Here is a 21,322-nt window from a genome sequence, read left to right on the forward strand (position 1 = left end):
GCTTTTTACACAGCTCTTTTCCCCATGCAATCAAGAACAGATAAATGCCCAAATACATCCTGAATATTTGTGTAACATAAACTAGTCAGACAAATTTTCATGTTTTTATTCTATTTTGATACCTGTAAAGACTCATTCTGCAAGCGTCTGTGGCACTTACTCTGCAAGTGATGAAAATCTGATGAGAAGTGGCAGCAAAATAAGAATCCATCCTGATCCTCAACATTCCCCTATCCGAATCTCTGGCAAGTTGACAGTGGTTTAAATTAGGAGAAGGAATAGGGTAAAAATAATACCATGAATTTATCTAGTACTTTTCCCCTAGGGAAGTCAAAGGACATTATATTTATTATTTTATAAGTACGTACTCTGGAGATGAGAATACAGAAACGTGATCATGATCAAAAATGTTATATTCAAATTGCAAAAGTCTAAAAATGTTCCATGCAAGTGGGAACCAAATTCTCTCATTTCCCAAATATGTTTTAAGCTCTGTATGGCTGATACAAAACAACAACTATTATCCAATTTCCACTAAAGTTCTAAGACTGTCAGCCCACAACAGAGCCAGCGTCCAAAATGCTCCTCTACTTTCAAAAAACTAAAATCCCACTGACACACTGTGTCAAATCCAAACCTGCTGTCCCATTTTTAGCTCTAACTCCTGTTTACTCTTTAACCCTTTTCCCAAAATGGAAGATAAAATTGTGACTGTTCACAGACTTTCAGAGTTAAATGGCATTGCATTATGCCAAAAGACAAAACATTAATAGGTTGCAGTATTGTGCATTTGAAATTTATTTTAAAATGGCATCTGTGCAGATGACTTTTTCCACAACTGCATGTGTCCTTGCTCTGTGTTCCCTGATGAACACAAACACCCCTTTGCTTTGCTAACTGAAACTCCCTCAGCAATGAAGCTGAACTCACCTGAAACCATCAATGCAGTGGTCACATAACTTTTCTCTACTTACAGAAATTTTCCTTAGAATATTTCTTCAACGGGTATGCGAACCCTTGTATAGCAAATTTAAGTCAATAAACATCAAGACAACTCTTCTCAGTTACCTTCTGCTGATGGCATCAAAGCAGTCCATCTACCAGACTCTGCCTAGATAAATCACGTAATGCACTTCTAGCAAATATCACCACAACTGCTACAGTTGTGGGCAAATCATTCATTTTCAACCTGACCCTCACAGAAACCCCCATTTCCTTCAAACAGCCTGACTGACACCAAGGATGGGTGAGCATGTATGACAGGTTCAAGCCAAAAGACAGAGCATGCAGAGATCTTCCACATCATCCCAAAGTCTTGTTTTCATTCTTGAAGTCATAATTCAAACTCAATATGGAACAGTTACTGAAACATGTTATTGCCAGCTTGTTCATAATTACTGATTCTTCCCTGCTGAATGCCTAGCTGACTGAATGAGGGCTGTCACAGAAGGGGACACAAATTGTAACTCTGGCACAGCTGGATGATCAGGACAGGAACACAGAGCAAGCACACAAACCACCACTGGTCTCCTCTTTCAGCACTAAAGTCCAGACACAGGCTAGCACCAAACACGCTTTGAGAACAGCCTCCCCAAGCCTTCTCTGATGCTCAGGTAGATTGCTACATGGTACAGCGCTCTCCTCCCGCAGCTTTGCATGGTGACTGGCTCTGTGGTGGCAAAGCCACACTCACTGATGCTCATATACTACCCCCGGATGCGTCCTGGCAGAGGGGTTGCTCTCAAGTGTCACACACATGCGCACACACACACACACTCTCGCTTGAGAAATATATATACATACATATATTAGAGCTAAGATGCTGCAATATCGCTTTTGTTCCAAAATGTGACTGTCCTTCCCTACCCCTCTCCCCAGAAAGTGAAGAGCCTTGCATGCATCACCAGGAGCATCGACATGGTTTAGGCTTGTGGCATGGACCCCTCTGCTTTGTGTTCTTGGGAAATCAGAAGAGCTGCTTCCTCTGTTAGACATCCTCTGGTTTCTCTGTTGTGCCTCTGCCTTTAACAAAGATTGGTGTGACACACACAGTCCACTAAAGTAGCAGCACATTTTTTTGCATGCCTCCAGAACACAGCCTTGCAGGTTACATGAACTGCTGCTTAAAACCATTTTTAATCTAGGTAAACAATTACACTACTGCATTTAACATCCTGTAAATAAATTCCAAGGTAAAAAAAGCTTTTAAAATTCACAAAATGAAATGATAATGTAAGGTCACGTTGAAGAGCTTTCTCTGGATGCTATTTAGAGTTTCCATTTCCTATCACACAAACATCCCCATTACAAACCCTGATGCTTTGCATACATACTGACAGACATGAAATTCAGTGGCCATTTTAATGCACAGCAGTTATATCCTTGGATTACTTATATTAAAACACATTGGGGCTATTTTCCCACCTTAAAGGCAATTTTTAGTGTAGGAATAATGAGCATTTTTTGGAGGCAGAGACACAGATCAACTTCCCTAGGAACACAGTTAGAAAACAACTTCCCCTTCCATCTGGCATGGTACCTTCCCAGCAAGGCAGAAGTGGAATTTCTGACCTCTTTATGAATAAGCAATAAAAGACTCATGAGATGGGATCGTTTAGTAGCTTCCAAGAAGGCACATCAACTGGAGACAGAGAGAGTTCAGGCTGGGTACCGTGGTTTGCATGTTGCCTTCTCTGTTACAGGAGGAGAGAGACACTTCCCAGCTTAACAGCTCTCCTCATCCTACCTCAAGAAAAACCTATCAGGAAAGAAAGAGCCTAGCAAGTTTTTACTTTGGCCTTTGAAGTTCTTCCTTGGCTGACTGATGCTCGCCCATACATAACTAGAAGAAAAGACTTCCATTGTGCCGCTTTTTACACCAAGTGTATTATTCTCCAGACAAAAGCTTTCGAGTCTAACTTTTAAACACACCTCTCTTTAGGGTGTACTGTTTCTAAGCCATAAAATCTTTTTTTGTTCATTAAAAAAAAAAAACCAAAACAGCTAGCTTTTCCCCCTCAGGCAATCTGCTTGATAGTGTTTTGTATTACTTTTTGCAAACAGATATGACAGACACACAGCAGTTAGCAACAGAACAGCCAGTTCTCATCCTCAGGAATACATTATTTTTCCCCAACATAGCCTCCAATGGCTTATCCAGTCCAGCTTTAAACAAGAAATACAACCATTGTAAGAACTCCCTGGTTTTAGACGAAACCTGGTGAATAATGGCTCTCCCTGAAAACGTCTCCAACATCTGGCAACTTGTTGCTATTTGCAGGGTCTGTGCGCTGGGTCAGGGCAGGGATGCAGGAGCAGGGCAGGGGGTTAAGCAATGAACATGCTCAGCACCTGCTTGCTCTCTGGCTGATTCTAATCAGTATTCTCCTCTCATGCCTAGAAATGCTAGAATTCCCCAGTTTCCTCAAAAAACCCGAATCTTTTTCCTCCCTCAAGGAAAGGGGGTGGGGGAAGAGGGGGAAACTGAGGGGGAAAAAAATAAAACCCACACCTCTTAGTTTACAGTCTGAACAAATTTCATTAAAGACAATGCAAGTCTTGCCGTTACATTCAATAGGCTTTTTTCAGGTTTATGAGAAATCTCACACGCTTGACATTAATAATTACATGAATTAGTGGTGTCAAAAAAAAAAGAAAAAGAAAAAAGATGAAAGATGAAAGAAACCCCACAATTTTACTGTTTAAAAAACTGGCCGTAACAATGCCATTTTCCTTGAAACTCTAGAAATCAGCAGAAACTATTTGTATCAGCAACTCCGGAAATCAAATCTCACCTTACTGCAAGTTGTACTGCAGTTGCACATCTAAAAACTTTTCTTTTTTTAAGACCTGTTGACAAGTTCAAGCCAGTCTATAACTGGAACTGGCTCCTCCATTTTTTGTCTCATAGCTTTATGTTCAAGTCACTAGACTATTTCTCTCTGTCAGGAAAAATGTTTATAAAAGAAAGTACAAATTTCATTTAGAAAATGTTTAAAAACAGACCAGCATCTCCTATCAGTTTGCATAACAAAATCCCACCACTAAGAAATGCATTCTGTTGCATAAAGATTTTGAAAGCTACAGTTTCAAACTGTGAATACTAGCAATATACAACAAAAGAATGTTTAAAGCATGTTTCTTGTCTCCCTTTTCTGCTCAGTTCATATTTCTATTTTAACAAGTACATTAGTAAAAAAAAAATCCAGTTTGAAAGGAAATAAAATGTATTATGCAGCCATCCAGAAGTTATGGTATGATCTTAGTGAATGCAACAGCAACAGCCAGTTCTAGAAAACAGTGCAAGACCTGCGTGCCCAGTCACAACCACACAAATTTCAAGCATCAAACATTTGCTTAGAACCAAAGATTATTTGCATATATTATTGAATAGACTTTCCACACCACATATTTGAGAAGATTCCAGGCTATTCACGGAAAACCCAGCAAAAACAGCAAAAAGTATATATCATTAATTGCTGTACTCCAGTAAACACATCGTGGCTCAAAGCCTCATGTAAATTAAACCAACACATCTGAATTCATTAATTTAATCCCAGACCATACCAGTTATTGATCTGCTTTTGCTGTTATAAAAGTATTAGAAATAAAAATGCTGAGTCTTGATCTGCTTCATCAAAATGACTCACTTGCTACTTGAGTCAGGGGTTGCAGCATTACTCTGTTGGTTAAGAATTGCTCCACATCATGGGCCACTGGACCAAGGCACTCACTGGGCCCTCTACAAACAACCTAGTGTTCCCCAGCTCCACAACCCAAAAGGCTGGAAGCCCCACTGCTCTTTCAAGGACAGGTTGCAACCCTTTCTAGCCACAAAGCATTCATTCTAAAACGTCATTTCATCTGGGTTTGCAGTTTCAACAGATGAGTTATAGCAGCTGAACCTTTGGTTTCTGGATTCCAGACACTTGGATATCCCACTGAGGGAGGAAAACATCATTGTTCCCGTTTCTAACAAAAAAAACCCCATAGAGATACATAAAAGATTTAGCCAAATAGGAGCATCTGACACAGACAGATCTCCTACACTCCAGCCCCTTCTCCACTGCACACATTGCCAGGATGCAGAGCAACAGGAGGAAAAAAATTAAAATTGAGAACAGCATAGAAAGCAAGAAACAACATGTTCTTCCTGCTCTGGCCAAGCAGAGGCATAGACCAGTAACCAGGGAGGGGGAGCAAGCAGTCCCATCTTAGCTGGCTCTAGGCACAGGCAACACAGAGAGTCACTGAGAATGCAGAGCAAATTAACCAACTCAAACCAGTTCTCTTCCAAACCAAACCCAACTCTTCTAGCACTAATTTGGCTACAACAACTTTTTTCTTTTTGGTATTTAGTGGTACCACTCATAAACACATTAGTCACCAAGATCACTCTTTCCTACTCAAAAAAGCTCCCTCATCCCCCTTCAAAGATGCAGAACCACACTCACCACAGCCCAATCAGAAGACTGCTAAAGCTGGTGGAAAGACGCCTTCAGCGGTCCCTTTCCTGCAGCTGTGGGAACTTCAGCAGCAAACCAGCACCAGCTGTGCAAGTAGGGGGGAAGCCATTTAGCCCAAATCACTGGGACCTAAGGCATCTACTCACAGAGCTGAAGGTCACCAAGTGCAAACCACCACCTAGAAAGCACAACTGTGACCACAACATCTCCACCTGGAGAACATAACAGTCCTGTAGAAGATTTAAACTTGCATTAAAAAAATGAAAAGCACTTACAAGCCTCCCAGAAGAGAAAGGCAGACCAAGGAGGTCCCTGGGTGGGAAACAGGATAGCACCAGCTCCCATTTGGGCTGGGAGCCACCCCTGAACTTAAAGGTACCACACCCAGCCCTGAATCCTGAGGGCTCTCCTCGCTGCTCCAGGCTCAGAGGAGCACGATGGGTCTTTCAACCAAAGCATCCAGCCCTGCAAAACTGGTCCAAGGCATGCCAAGGGCACACCACTCCTCAAAACCCCTAAAGAGAATAACATGGCAAGAAAACAAAGTGCATCCAAAGGAATTCCCCCTTTGCCGTCCTGGGAAACCTGTTATGCTGCATGCCCTTCCCATGGCAGCCTGTGGCCAAGAAATAAGCACCAAGTGGCCTATTTCCTTAATAGAATGATTTCTCTGCATAATGCCCAAGATTGGAAACAGTAGAGTCCCTACTCGATCAGAGCCCCTCTTAGATCACCTGGAGGATCTTTTTTTTTCCCCTTATAGGACTTTATTTATAACAACCATTATCGGGATTCAGACACTAGATGTATTTAGGATTCTTTTAATACTCACTCTAAATTTTTATCTGTGATTTACTCTTCCAGGGCTCACAAGTCTGTTCCTGATGTCATATTAAGAGGAATATTTATGTCATCAATCATTGCTCCATCTTTTCAACTGCCAATGCAGAAGTACAGTAACTTTGAATCCTGGCTTGTTTTGAGTTCTTCCTTGGCCAAGTGACCTCTAAGAGTTCAGAGAAAAACCCTCTTTATGCCTGTCAGTGTAGGGTTTGACAACCATTCGAATTTGAGCTCCCGATTCCTTCTCCAAAATTTCATTTTCTGTGTTGATTAGGATCAAAGGTTGAGGGGGGGAATGTGGTTTAGGAGCACAGAATGCACCTCCCCTTGCAATACCCTTCAGCCAGGGAGGAGCCAGAAATCAGACCGAGCAAGCAACACTCTGCCTCCCATCCTGCTGGGAATGATGGAGCAGATTGTTTACAGAGCTTCCTGCAGCAGAGAGCCAGGGGTTTTGTATGCCTCATTTTGCTAAATCATGTGTTAGAAAATTTGTAAGTGCAGTTCTCTAAAACAGCTCTTTTTAATTTGCTCTGCTTGTAACATTTTATCTACGCTTACTCGCCATGTCAGATCTCTTATTTACCAGTGAAAATAGGTGTTTAGTACTACAAAGTCTTACTAAGTCTAAGAAAGTGAGTGAGTTCTCTCAAATCTGGAATGTAATTAAGCTTTCCTATCAGGGCTAAATTCAACCTAAGTAACCCGCACAGCCTTGCTGAGAGCAGGGGATTGTTCAGATGTAAATCACGGTACAATTTGGTCTCAAGAACCTTTTTAAACGTAGATGGAGAAAGAAATAAAAAGATAAACAGAATGTCTGCTATATGCAGCCATTTTGCATTTTCACCAGGAGAAGCGAGCACCTCAAGAGCCTGCAATACTTCTCACTGCTTGAGTCCCTGAGTCCCTGCTGGGTACCAGCTCAGTGCAGGCTGGCCCAAATCACCTGCCCCGGCACACACAGCATACAGTTCATGCCAGTCTCAATGCTGTTTGGAAGAGGTGGACAAGCAGTTACTTTTAAGGGCTCTTCAAAAGATAACACTGTATTTGTTGGAAAACAAACTTTGGGTGCTAAAGCAACAGGCGTTCGTCTGGTTTTCTGTATAGCTGCTCAATCATTGAGCATTTTTGCTTGATCCTGTTGATTTAAAAGGGAGCAGGTCCAATCAGCTGTGCTAAACCAGGAACAAACCCACAGGACTTTTTCGTAACTGCAACATCTATTGTACCACCTTCTAAATAGATTCCCAAATGTTTTCTTCTACTATTTTCCAGTTCCACAGATGGTGGCAAAGAACATAGTTAAGCTATATACCATACACGTAATAGCTACCACAGGCAGCAAGGGAGGCTGGAGCACACGATGCCTTTCTCTGCGCTGCATGTATCAAAAATTTAAAGAAAAATGTACAGAAAAATTTGTAAACTTCCTCCCTCCAAAATACTGCACCACAAAGGTTTGATGATTACTCACTTAAAACATCGCTCCTTGTGCACACAGTCCTCAGTCAGATAACTTTTCTGGCTTTGGTGAAATTGATAGAAGTGAGTAAGTTAAATTTGTAGGACGGTAGTTATTTGAAACTATCCCTTCTTACGTGTAAATACTGATGATCTAATTCAGCATTTGCTTACACACCAGTGTCAATCCACCAGCTGCAGTGGAGATAATCTTCATTTATACCTTGGTAAATGGGATTCCTGAGATTTTTTTATTTTTATTTTTTTGCAAAATCCTTATTTTGCAGGATTTCGTTATGAAAATGGGAAAATGGTATATTTCACTTTTCATTTTCTCATTTCTGTAGCTAAACATTTGCCACTTCCCTTCTTCTGTCAAAACACCTCCTTTCTTAAAACAACTTATTTGGCTGTTCATGAAACCAGTGGAAACCTGACTTCTGACTAGTTCTGTGCAGGTTTTTTCTCTCCACTCAGCCTGACCAGAGGGACTGGGTAGGTGTCAGAGTCCTCACTAGGACACTGATCTCCCCAGCTCATGCTCCAACCCTTCAGCATTTCACACCAGATCAAACAATGAGCCCTTAGGTCAAAATGAAAAGGAAGTCCTGCCACACCATCTTCAGTAAAAAGGGATTTTCTGTGGAAGCATTCCCGGCCACTCCATTAGCCTGGTTTCTATAAAACCTGTCTATATTCATCTCCAGCTTTCTCTGAGCCTGTTAAAGATGCAGAGATGGAAAGCAGTTTCAAGTTCAATTTCGTTACACTGAGTGTGTTGGTGCTACTGCCTTGCAGGGGGCATATGGATTATACATGAGTTACATTTTTAACAAAGAAGAGAGTAATTTTGCCAGAAGAACTGTAGTTGTTACTGCTTATCTGGGCTGGTATATGGAACAGATCCTGATTATATTGGCGTGATCAGTCCTACTCATTTAAATAAGGTGAATAAGATTTGACGAGGGCTGCATAAGCTGTCTGCTTGCAGAAATGTCAGCTGCAGACAGTTTATTCCTCATATAACTCAACACAGTGATCTATGTGACATTATATCTGATAAAGAAATTACTACATAGTAATTTTTGGATCAGACATCCAACATGAGGCATATCATAAATACAAAAATCCTTAAGACAAGTCCTTATATGGACCTGTGCACGATACAAGCATTGGTCATGTTTGGCAGAAAGCCTACATCCAGGCAACTATCCATAAAAAAAAAAAAAAAAAAAAAAAATCAAAAGGTAGAGTGTGTGTTACTGTCCTCACCACAGCTCTCCATGGAAACAAACAAGTTGAGTTCATGGACCTTAAGGAAATTTGTACCAAAAATACTTTCAAAGAATTTTAGCTGTTACTCTGGGGCAAAATGCCTCCCAAAGTAGCTGAATACTTGTAAAGTATGCACGGACTGGTATGTTATTCAGAGATAACCAGACCAATTGAAAACAGAGTGTATTTCAGAAAAGGAATGAGAAAATGCTGATTAAAAAAAAAAAAAAATCTGGTTTAGCAGTTTACTCTGCTGTTTGTCACTACAGCAGAGGAGGCTCACCCACATAAAAATCAATGCGACACCAAAAGAGGCTCTCTGGCTTTTCCAGGCTTCTTACTACTGTTTGTGAAGCTAAATTTCTGTGTCCAAACATGCCAGTGGAAGCAGCAGGACCTGGATCTAACGCTTACATACCCTACAGTTCAGATGAAACTTCATATCGTAATTATAAGCAAACATAACACATTCAGATTGCACAGCCTCTTCTACTGAGGATGTGATGGAACATATTTTACTGTAATGCAACAAGAAACCGATAATTCTCAAGGATTCTTGCTTGCTTTTCTACACAGCCTGGCCCATCTGACTTTCCCCCTTTTTTGAGGAGGGACAGTATTACTATCCTTGCTGATGCAAGTGAGGTCCATAAAATCAAAACTGAAGAGAATGCACAAAGAAATGCTGCAAGCTCGTTTGTGTCCCCTTTATACCCAGAGCCCAATCTGGAGAACTGCCTGGCTTCTCAAACTCCCTTTCTTTTCTTGGCAGCCCTGGACCATTTATCTCCTATGTGATTCGGTATACAAAGACAACTTTTCTTTCTTTTTTTTTTTTTTTTTCTTTACTTTAGGCTACACTCATCAAAAAGATTACATGCAACAAAATTAGTTTTATTAAAATTCGGTTAAATAACACGTATTTTACCTGTCATAATAGTAAAATTTCAGTGCACTGTATACTAAACATAAAGTGATTCCCAAAAATCCCACATCCAATCATGCTGAAGAAAAATCCCCAACAAAACTGTAGGAGCGTACAGTGCATACATCCAATAGACCATGCAAAATAAGGATTCCATTCAAATTTCACATCTCATTAAAGACAATTTGGCCATTAATCCATACGGGTTTAGGAGCAAAGAAGGATTTTCCAAGACAGATAAACTGAAATGATCCTCCTTTGATCTCCGAGGTTAAGAATCAGCAACAATGAAAGATGAACAACAAGGGGCAGAACTACTGGCCCTTTTATGTGCCACAATGGCATCAGCAAACAACTACTTAATCAATATTTGGCCAGGGACACTGAAAACTTCCTTTTCAAATTTTAATTCCTAGTTGTAAAACAACTGTAGGGCAACCAGCAAGATAAGACATTAAACTGACTGCTTAATTGCCTTTTACAGTCTTACTAGTTATATATGCACATTCTTAATAGTTCGTGAATCTTTATTTACTAGGATGAATAAATGACCTGTCAACAACTACATCAAACTCCACTAACTAAATAATCTCGGCACATGATACACTTTAACTCTAATGTGTCCTCAGTGAGTTTTAATTTCATTACACTTCACTTTTTTTCCTAGGCAGAGTGATTTAAACAGAATTAGTTTAACAGCATGGGGCAGGAGTACTCCAGGGCAAGTAAAGTAAAATGCTGTGCTCACACTACGCTAAACAAGGTCTTGTGGTGAATTATGTTACTGTACATCATTTTTATTAGCCCGAGAGTTCAGCATTTGGGGACCACTTGGAAGTATCCTGCATTTTTATTTATATATTTTGTTCTTTCTCTAGCCACATGCATTTGTTACATAGGATTTAAAGTGACATTTACACAGAGAAATTCATATTGACTGGCTTGCTCTGATTTATTGCTTTGTGTTTCACTCAATTTCTTCTTAAATTAACCAGAGAGCACTTTGTAGTTCTGCTTCATTTCCCAATGCAGTTTTATTACACAGCTCTGGGGACTCCCGATAATTTATCACTATCAACTTTATTGGCTTCCCTCCTCTAATCCCTGTCCCAACACTTATCAATAACTAAATTTAGTACCAAACTAAACCTTCCCCAAGTAAGTGTTACATAAAAGCATCATCTTTGATGATACAACAGAGAATTACTATTTGAAATCAGAGCCAGAAAATAATCTGGTTTAAGTATTTCATCAGCATCAACTTTTACTTTCAGCATTAATTACTAATTACTTTTTTATCTAATTAAAACCTCTCTGTGTGTCTGATTCCATCGCTACCTCTGTGTAAACACAGCTACGAAGATCCTTTGTAAACACAGCTACGAAGATCCTTGCCCTCAATGAGAGTTTTGCCAGAGTTTCACTTGGGATTAGAGTCACCCTCTTGTTTAGTGGGTACTTTCTATTGATAGAATAGAACAAATTTGGGCCCCATTCCTGCCTGCCCCAGCCCACGTGAATAGGCCCTTTGAGTGGGACTCCTCGCCGTTACCCATGCATGATAGCGTTTGCAGGACTGGAGGTTTGATACCTGATCCAGTTGACCCATCTTACATCCTAAACCTGATGATTTCCCCCAGATCTGCAGTTGCTCAGCACATTACAGAGCTGGTTTCAAGAAGAACCTGACCTCTACCGTGGTAAATTCCTATTGACGTCAAGGATTTTGCAATCATAGGAGAATTCAGAAAGCCAAAGATAAACATCACATTTTCAGAGCAAGTCCTAGCCACACTGAAGTCAACCGACTGTGTTTCTTGCCTCAGCCTTTCCAGAACGACACTGTGTAAGTCTAACAGATTATTAAGATTTTCAGGCCAGCCAAACAAGATGCAAACTTGGGTACAAATCTGAGTTAATCAACTGCCGTGTGTGAAGCAATCCTGATATTTTCTAAAATAACATTTGCCTTTGTTCTAGATACATGCAATTAGAAAAACTGGAAAGGATGCCCACAGCAGTCCTGTTTGAATAGGTACTGACTCTTTTTAGGTTGAAGAAAGTGTCCCCAAGACGGCAGAACATGCAAATCAATTAATGAATTCATGATTTCAAGAAAGAGGTATTATGTATCTATATATTACTTCAGAGAGCCGCTGCTAGACTGAGTAACACCCTTTCTTCCCACAGCTGGAAGTATTACTAGTGCTTATGTAAGGCAATTAGCGTGCAGTTAGTCTGACAATTAGCACTCTCCTCAAAGTCCCACAGCTCGCCTTCAAGACAGGAGGGCATGGGCTGCTTCTGGCATCTCTAGAGCAGCAAATTCTGCTCTGAAGTCACTCAAAACACAAACATTTAGCACCTTTCTGAAAATGCTCATCATGCTGGGACATCATGTTCTTGCTTGATGGTGAGGTCGTTACTGATCGTTGAGGTCGTCAGTTATTATTATTAGCTCAGAATAATGATTTGGAAGGAGAAGCTTGGCCCAGAGCCCCACAGCGACTAACAGGTCAGGCAGAAGAAACGAAGCCATATTGGGTTTGTGTGGCATCACCAATTTACACTTGTGCAACAGCTGGCTTTTCTGTCCAGGACTGACTCTCACACACTATCGAGATACGAGGAAAGGGGAAAAATACAGACAGAAAATTCTGTTAGCACTGTCTGCCTTGAGCCAAATCCTGGAGGCACTAAGGAGTGTTTCTTAATTAAGCACTATTTTCTTGTCAGCTCTAAGAGCCTGAGAAACAAAATTCTGTTCAAGTTATACAAGCTGATTTCTTAGACCTGCTAGTGACCAAATATGTAAAGTACCACATGAAATTCCAAACTCAAGAAGATAGTTGCCTGAAGCTACAGTCATCGCGTTTCTTTCAGTAAGTGGATCTTTATCAGGAACATCAAGCAGGGGAACACATCGTGCTTCTCAGCCGTAAGACACAACAGTATTTCATACGGTGAGTAAGTCCTCTTACCACTGCGCCCTGGTATGGGGCACTGGAACAAAATCACGAGATCTGCATCAGAAAATCACAACCAAAATCTAACTCAGCATCTGCCTTGTCCCATGCTTTGGCCACTAACCCGACAGTCTACAATGCAGCAATGAATAGGATGACTCAAACTGGTATCTGGTGCCTGCATGTTAATCCTGTCCCTTAATAAACTGCCTTCATTAGTTTAACAACCTAAAAATAACTGGCTGCATAATGCTGACCAACCCTAATCAAAACATCTGCAAGCCCAACTAGCCCAAGCTACCCTTCAGATCATGTGCCACCACTTCAAAGCCTGTGCATCAAGTCAGTAATTGTAACATTGCATCTAAATATTTAAGCTAGGGGCTGGTAGTCGCGTGTCCCATTTACAGTCAGCATCTGTCCTCTAATTCCATTACAGTACAAAGCAAAAATGTTTCCCAAAACTCACAAACAGGAAAAGCATCACACAGCTAGAGAAGCAGCAGCAGCTTGAACTTTCTAGCTGCTGAGCAGGGCTTTTGTGCTAAGGTCCTTTTTTTTTTCCTCCCTTCAAACTCCCCACATACACACACAAAAATAGGGGTGGTGCTGAAATTGTATTAATGTGAGCCTCAGGCACACAGAAAAAAAAAGAAAAGAGGAAGGGGAGGGAGAGGGGGGAAGGGTTTGGTCCAAGATGAAAGTAAGAAGGAAATAAAGCAGGCAATTTAGTCTGCTGTAGCCTGAATTGCTCTCAGTACAGCCAAGGGTAGAGGCTTGGGATGAGTAGAGCCCTTTTTTGGACGGGTGCACATGACTGGGGGAGGATCCGCCAGGACAGGGCCCGGGGGCCAATTCCGCTGGCCGGGAACAGAGGCCCCCTTTGAGGCCAGCAGGGGGGTCCCGGCCCCAGCCCCAGCCAGCACCGCCAGTTCGCAGCGGGCCCAAGGACCAGCTCTACGCCCCATCGTTTGAGTGCTGAAAGCCACTGGTTTCTGCCAGAAAACAACAGCTATCTTATGAAGGGGGGAGTTATCAGATTAGTCAGCAAACCATGCTGTGCATAACTCTCGCTAAAGGTACAAGCAACTCCCTCTTCTGTAGCGGTTGTGCTAAAAATATGCCCTGATGTGCCATATAAAGGCACAAAAGTTTCTCTCTCATGTTCTTTATTTATGGCTTATGCCTTTAAGAAAAAATTATCACGCATGTAGAAATACAGATATGCTATTATAGAATTATAAGCTTCCTGATACGCACTGTGACAGTCAACGTTTTCTTTAAATATATATCCAAAATCAGGGTAGAGGATGACACTGACAGAAATGCCGAAACACAGCAAAGCAGGCTGCACACGTGGCATCCATAAACGCCAGTGAGAGAATCGTATTCAAGTGTTCGTGAACAGAGGCTGAAGCAGAACCACAGCAGGGCATGTGGAAGTTTACCTACCCTTACAGAAGTGATGGGAGAAATGATGCACTGTTTCTATCACACATTTTTTAAAAATACCATGTTTCTCTTCTCTCTAATCCCACTCTGCTGGAAGTACTCCCCAAATCCCAAATCTTGAATTAGCCACCATTAAAACTACAATTGTAGTTTGGATTGCCCTTGAAAAAAATGCCACTAAAATGCCCATGATGAGGAGAGGATTTCGGGCACCTCCAGTAAATGTCCAGCACTAGATGCATGCTCCTGAGCAGGAGATCAATTCCCCACTCTGCACTCAGCCCCGGGCCTATGACCTATCCCAGAGCCTTCCCTTCCATCTCCCTGCACCCACGCTCTTGCTACTGGAATACCTCACACCCCTAAGACCAGAGCTATAAAAATTACTCATAGTGCTGCAATTTTTCACTCTGTAATATGGAGTACTCCCATGGAGAGCACTCCGCAGGGAGCTACCACACGAGGGTTTTGCTGTGCACTGCCAGGATAACCTTCAGACATACTCCAAGCAACCCAAGTGTCAGAGAGGGTATCTGAGACCACTTGTCAGCAGGCACCCTCTGCCACACCAGGCCTTGCAACCAGGCTGGTGGGCAATGGCAAATACGATCCTGCAGCATCAAAATCCTCAGGAGCGCTGCCAGTTATTTCAGTAAGAGACCGGGATCTGATCCGATGATTTTTATAGATGGAGTGAAATCAAAGCTCCTCTGCTGGCAATGGGAGTTGAAGCAGAACCTTTTTTGTTGGCCAGATACAAAGAGCAGTGGTGGACTTATTTTATGGTTATTTTTTTCTTGTAATGAACTCGCTGGTGTGTTGTCCCTACAGTGTCACACTATACGTAAGGTGTGCGTATGGTAACAAACCCTTTCTTGAGCAGTTCTCTCACACTGCAACATCCCGGCCGCTCCAGTAATAAGATTAAGCAACAGCTTGCTAGTCAGAGAGAGGGAGCAGGCACTGCTGCAGGGCAGAGCACGCTCTCCCTCCAACTGCCAAACCTTCCCAGGCACTGTCACAGAACAGTGACGGGATTATCAAGCTGCCGTTCACACAGAACTGCCCGGCCACACTCATCCAGCAAAAACCTGTGTGCACAAGGACAGGACAGGGCTGCAGTACCCTACTGAGTCAAGGGGAATTTTGCCACTGTTTGGAGGAAGTGAAGTAGAACACTCAGGTCGGCAGAAAGTGAAGGAGAGGGTACATCAGAGGGCAGAACTTGGCCTCCTCATACAACAGCACTGGAGGGTAGGAGCAAGCCCCTCTTTGCAGCCAGGCACTGTCAGCCCCAGTGCTTTTCCTGCAAGAGTCTTGGGGCTCCCCTAGGCTGGAGGGCAGCAGCCATGTGCCCAGACACCGATTTATGGTAGATCAGGAGCCCTGCTTTAAGGAGCAGAGAGTCAAAGAACAGAAAGACTGTTTCAAAGAGAAGTAGAGGGATTGGTTATATTGATAATAATATTTCTTCTCTTGCTGTCTCTATTAATTACTCTTTGTTCCATAAAGCAGGGATATTATCAAGGCTTCCTATCTTCTGTTTCTAATCTCTGTTGAGAAATTCAGGAAGGCAGAAAAGCTAGTTATTTTAACAACTAGGGCACTGAGTTTAGCTGTCTCATCCCTTTCAGAACAATCCTCTGTTGAAGGAGACACTGGAGGAAACTCTGCACCCATGATACAGGGGCAGCAAACTGGGCAATAAAACTGTGCCTTCTGGCCTTAAACCTCTTACTTTGTGTTTGTATTATACACATCCACACAAATGCAGCCAGGCACAAGATGAAGCTTTCCTGAAAGCTTTGACAACAGAATTGAAAACTAAATTTTGGGAGTGCTGTCGGGTTTGTATCTACACCACAAGGAGATATCCTACTGTTAAACAGGTTTCGGTTGTCCTTCTTGAATGGCACTCAGCATCTCTAGATGTCTAGAAATGCTAGAAACATTTTCTAGGTAAAAACAGCTATTTTTTCCATGGTGGAGAGTCCATAAAACTGCGTGGAGCATCAGCTATTTAGAGGCTCATTGAATAATTCATCCCTCATTGCAAGCCCATAATGTCTTTTCTCAGCCTTTTGTGGGGCTGTTTTCTCTTCTTTTCTCCTTGAATTATAAAAAGGTTGCCTTCTTTTGTTCACATCAAGCTGCTGCTAGCTGAAGCTTTGTCTGTGCAAAGCCAAAGTGTGAGTTTCAATGGACTCCCCCCTCTTTGTTTTCCAAGTTCATCTCCAAGTGTAGATTGTGTATAGAAGGCCTTCTTTGTAAAAGCTGGAAAAGTTGTACAAATGTTTGACCAGCTCATTTGGTACTTTTGTCTCGCCTTCTCCAGTGCCTGTGCATGTGCTGGGCAGCGACTTCCATGCACAGGCCGCCCAGCCAGGCCCTCGCCTGCCCCTCCGCTCTGGCCCAGCCGGGTTGCCGGGCACAACTGCAGCAGGGGCAGCGGCTGTCCCCCCGGAGCAGCTCTTCACCTCCGCCTTGTTCAGGTTGCAACCTCCTCACAGCCCCTGGCCCACCATCAACACAAGCTTTTCCCAGCAGTTCTCAGAGGCGAAGAAATGAAGCAGCTCCCTGCCCTGCCCACAGCTGCAGAGACTTGAGGCGCTGCAGCCTTTGGCTACAACCGCCCCTTCTGTGCAGCTGCGGCCTTTTGCTCGGCTTGGGCTGGGAAAGCAGCCCCAGTGCGACCATGGCCCCCGTCCCTGCTATTGGAACCCAAACCAGTGGCTACCTCCATCTTTGCCCCCACCTCTGGGCCATTCCCACACACTGCAGGGTCATACCGCGGGGGGAATGGGACGGGATGGGACGCGGCAGCCACCCCGTGGGGGCTAGCTCCTCGCCCTACACCTCCCGCTGCACTGGCCCCAGGGGGACAACTGGGAGGAGGGGAGCGACACCCACCAGCAACCGGGGCTGGTGCTGGCCGGTCCCAGGACTCCACAGAGAGCAGGGGAAATGGGAGTTTACCTCTTTCGCTGAGGATGCCGTCAATGCTGTGCTTGGCCTTCTTGTCGCCTTCCTCCACCTCCTTCCTTTCCAGCTCAGCTTCCTCTTCCTCACCTTTCCCAAACTTGCTCCGCAGGATACGACTGATGGAGCTCACTTCGGAGGGAGTGCAGAGCTATGACCGGGCTTGTCCCCAGCAGCCCCCCGCGGCGGCCGCGCCGAGCCGGGGAGCCGAGCCCCGCGTCCCCATCCCCCCCGCGGCTGCCACAAGCCGGGGCTTTCGGGGGGCAGCCGCCCGCTCCCCTTCCCGCGGGGGTTTTCACCATCCCGCACCGTGCTCCAGCGGCTGCACAGTGGCCCCGTAAGTATTTTTATTCCCGCGCCCAGGTGGTGGGTGATGAGAAGAGCCCACGGACACCCTCACAAATAACGCGCCGGCTCAGTGTGCCCCCGCCCTCCTCCGCGAACAACCCACCGGCACAGGCAGCTGCTCCCCGTCTCCCGCTTCCCAGCTCCGGGTACCCGGCAAGCCCCGAGCCCTCCTGCGGCAGCAGCCCGGCGGGGATCGGAGGGAGGAGGTACGGAGGGGGATGCAGTTGTGATTTAATTGAAAACACCCCCGCCGAGCGCAGCAGTCCTCCCGGGACGCGTCTGTCGGCACCAGCGTGCTAACGCAGACCAGCTCCGTGGGCACCAGCCCGGCCCGGGGCTCTGCTCCCGGCGGGGTACGGCTCTTGCCCCGGGTATCGCGCTGACCTCCCCGTACCGGCCTCGGCCCCCCGGGACGTGTCCAAGCCCCCCCTGCGCGGGCGGCGTCCCGTACCTGACGGCACCGTGTTGCGGTCACACACCCCGTCCTTCAGCAGCTTGTCCCGGATCTCCCAGCTGAACATGCCCGCGTTTTCCCGCTTGTATTCCTCGATTTTCTTCTCAACATCCGGCGTCGTCACCTGCTTCAGTAAAGACGAGGCGAGCGGGCACAGTCTGCAGGGCCGGGAGCGGCCGCGGGAGCCCGGGCTGCCGCTGCCAGGACACTCAGTGCCGACGGAGCAGCACCGCCACCGCCGCGCCGCCGCGCACCGCCGCCAGCCGGAGCCGACGCCGGCCCCGCTTAGAAACCCCGTTGTAAAACACCCCGAGGACGGGCAGGTTAAAATCAGAGGGGACACAACAGATAACAACAGGCCCGCATAAGACAAGCACCCCCCGGGTTAAACGAAACTTCCCAGAAAATGCTCAGGGGTTACAGAGGAAGGTGGGATCGAGCCCTCGGCAAGGAAAACCGCGAACTAGGCAGCACCGGCTGCCCTGCCGCCGAGAAGAAAATCCCGGGGAAGTTCTGGGTCGCAGTGCGAGAAGGACTCCGTGTCAGCGAAGCTCCAAGTCAGTAAAGTTTCGGCTGAACAAAGTTTGCAGCGCCAACTAAAATGTCAGCGTAATAAAAACGCTGCGCGGTCCGAGGACCAAGAGGTTTCTTCGATGGCCTCGTGATTTTAAAATACAGACGAATTCAAAGAAAATGAGTCTTCCAGCTGGGAACAGTCTTTCGTTCGGGTAACATGCTTATAAAAAATATCTCTAGTCCCAACACCGAAAGGGAAAGTTCAGTCATCGCTACTTCAGAAGCAACAAAGGGTGGAAAAATCTAGCAGCGATTTCCAACAGAAACTCAAGCTTTTACTTCGCTTTTGTGGGAATGAAAAGCTATAGTCGGAGGAGGACACTAAGCTTGAGACAAGAATCGGTATTTGTCTGCATTATTGTGAGCGCAAACATTTTAGCGGTGTAGCTATAAATACACGGAGCTTTGGAGTGGACAGAAAAATAAACAGAGCAGAAGAAGGAGCAGTAGGCAGACACACAGAAATACGGGTAATTTTTTTGCGCTTTGCAACGAAAGAAGCGAGGGCCCGATCCCGCTGCGCTGTGCAAGCCCTCACATTCGACCGATCAATTTCTCGGCCCGTCCCGACAGCGCCGAGCCCACCCACGGCTCCCGCGGGGCTGAGCGTGGGGCTCTCGGGGCTTCGGACGGCCAAGCGTTCAGAAAACGACCCCTTTCTGCCTAATTTCGTTTGAGAAGTTATTTTTTAAAATAGCATATTATTCGTTGAAAAAAAAAAAATGCCACGAACTCCAACAATATTTTTTAAAGCCTTGGAAAGTTTCAGAGCAACAGGCGGCGACGCGGCGGGCGGTGCTGCGAGCGGTGCGTGCCTGCGCCTACCCCCGGCCCTGCATGGTGCCCCCGGCCCTCCACGCCGGCGAACCCCCGCGCCCGCCACCCTGGCCTGGGTACTCGCTGGGCCTCGCTCCCCGCCGCCGCGGCCGCGGTTTGCCCGGTTCCGGGCGGGCGCGGAGAAGCTCACCTTGGGCTTGCTGCCGCCGATGGCCCCCGGCCGGATGGAGCCCGTCTCCTGGTACCTGCAGAGAATTTTGGAGACGCAGCCGTGGGACACTCGCAGCTGGCGAGAGATGACACAGGGCCTTATGCCATGGTGGGCCATCTCCACTATCTTGTGTCGGATATGGTTGGGTAAAGGCCTGCCATTGATAAACACTCCTCCGAGCTGATTGACTCTGCCCTGGCCTAGAGGAGTAGAGACTAGAAAAGGAGGGGAGGGGAGGCAGGAGGGGGAAATGGCGTTAACGTCTCCTTCGGATCCTGCTGGGTCTTTTTTGTTATTGTTTTGTTATTGTTTTTTTTGTCGTTGCTTTTCTGTAAGGCAACTCGCCGCCACCCGCCCCCGCCCGCCCTCGCCGTCCCGCAGCGCGCCCGGGGCCGCCGGCCCCCGCGGAGCCCCACGCTGCCGCCGCGGCGGGCAGGGGAAGGCGGCGGGGCGGCTTCACCTGTTGCCCTCGTACAGGAGCCGGCTTTCAGGGCTTGCCCGACGCCAGCGGAGAAAGGGCGAACCGGTGCGGGAGGCCCGCGGTCTCCCCCGGCGGTGAGGGGTCCGGCCCGCGGCTCGCCCGCCCCGGGGAGCGGCAGTGGGAGCCGCTGCAGACGCCGGTCGTCTGCCGGGACAGAGGCCTGAGGAGCTCCCCGGTGCTGCGGTGCTCTCGCACCGCCGCTGCCTGGGGGAAAGCCACCACTTGCGGCGGCTCGGCCAGCCCGGGACAAGCCCTCGTTTCTAAAGTCTCTTTCCATTTCGTTTGGCTCGCTTTTATTTGATTTCAAAATTGTTTTCTAACTTTTTCCCCCACTTTTTTTCTAACTTTGGGCTCCCCAAATCACTGTCCTTCACTCTGCTAAAGAGCGGATTCAGGGCCCTCTGCGCCCCTGACCTCTCGGTAAGTTCCCCCCGGTCCCGCCGGGCGGACGGCACGCACCGCTCCCGGGATGCGAGGCCCGAGCCGCCGGCCTGCAGCCGAGCCTTCCCTGGAGCGGCCCCCGCCATGTCCGTCCCGGGACAGGGCCCTGCTCCAGCCCCGCCACGGGACGGCGGCTCTGACAGCCCGGGGCGGAGAAGCCGTGCGGGGCGGCCCCCCGGGCGCCGGCTCTCGGCGGGCCGGGGCCGGTGCTTTGTACCGGCCTCCCGGCACGGAGCAATCCTCCCTTTCGCGAGTGAGAGCAGCCCGGGCGCGGCCTTACCTTCCAGCGGGAACCCGCTGCGGGGGTAGTTCTGCCCGGCCCCGGGTCGCATCATCCTGGGGACAGCTCCAGCCAGAGTTGTCATCGCAGCGGCGGCGGGCCCGGCAGGGTTATATCCAGGTGAGGGCTGATCTAGGAGAGATCTGTGCTGTCAGCAGGTCCCACCAAATCAGGACCGGTCCCGGGAGGGGGTGGGGGATGCCGCCGGGGGGCGGGGAGGAGGCAGCTCCGCCGCTGCCCCTTTGTCAGTGACCCGCGCTGCCCCGCACCGGGAGGGCAGGGGCAGGGGCCGGTGCCGGTGCCGGTGCCCCGCCGGGCGGCGCGGCTGGGCGCGGGGGAGGGCGGGCGGGAGCCGGACGGGGGGGAGGGGGGCGGTGGCGAC

General features: G+C 46.7%; 1 protein-coding gene across 3 annotated transcripts in view; it reads right to left on the bottom strand.

The window, feature by feature from the left end:
* Positions 1-21,025, bottom strand: part of PAX3 (paired box 3) — an 80,541-nt gene extending 59,516 nt beyond the window's left edge. For 2 of the 3 annotated variants that reach the window (XM_086467659.1, XM_086467657.1), the window contains exons 1-4: positions 20,941-21,025; positions 19,718-19,953; positions 18,172-18,301; positions 17,370-17,504 (exon numbers count right to left, since the gene is read on the bottom strand). In XM_086467659.1, coding sequence (XP_086323785.1) covers positions 17,370-17,504; positions 18,172-18,301; positions 19,718-19,953; positions 20,941-21,025 — 586 coding nt within the window. The remainder of the gene's footprint in view (positions 1-17,369; positions 17,505-18,171; positions 18,302-19,717; positions 19,954-20,940) is intronic. The other variant, XM_086467658.1, reaches the window with a different exon arrangement.
* Positions 21,026-21,322: the final 297 nt, after the last annotated feature.

The sequence above is a fragment of the Leptosomus discolor genome, chromosome 7, assembly GCF_034619465.1.
Source record: "Leptosomus discolor isolate bLepDis1 chromosome 7, bLepDis1.hap2, whole genome shotgun sequence".
Lineage (NCBI taxonomy): Eukaryota > Metazoa > Chordata > Aves > Leptosomiformes > Leptosomidae > Leptosomus > Leptosomus discolor.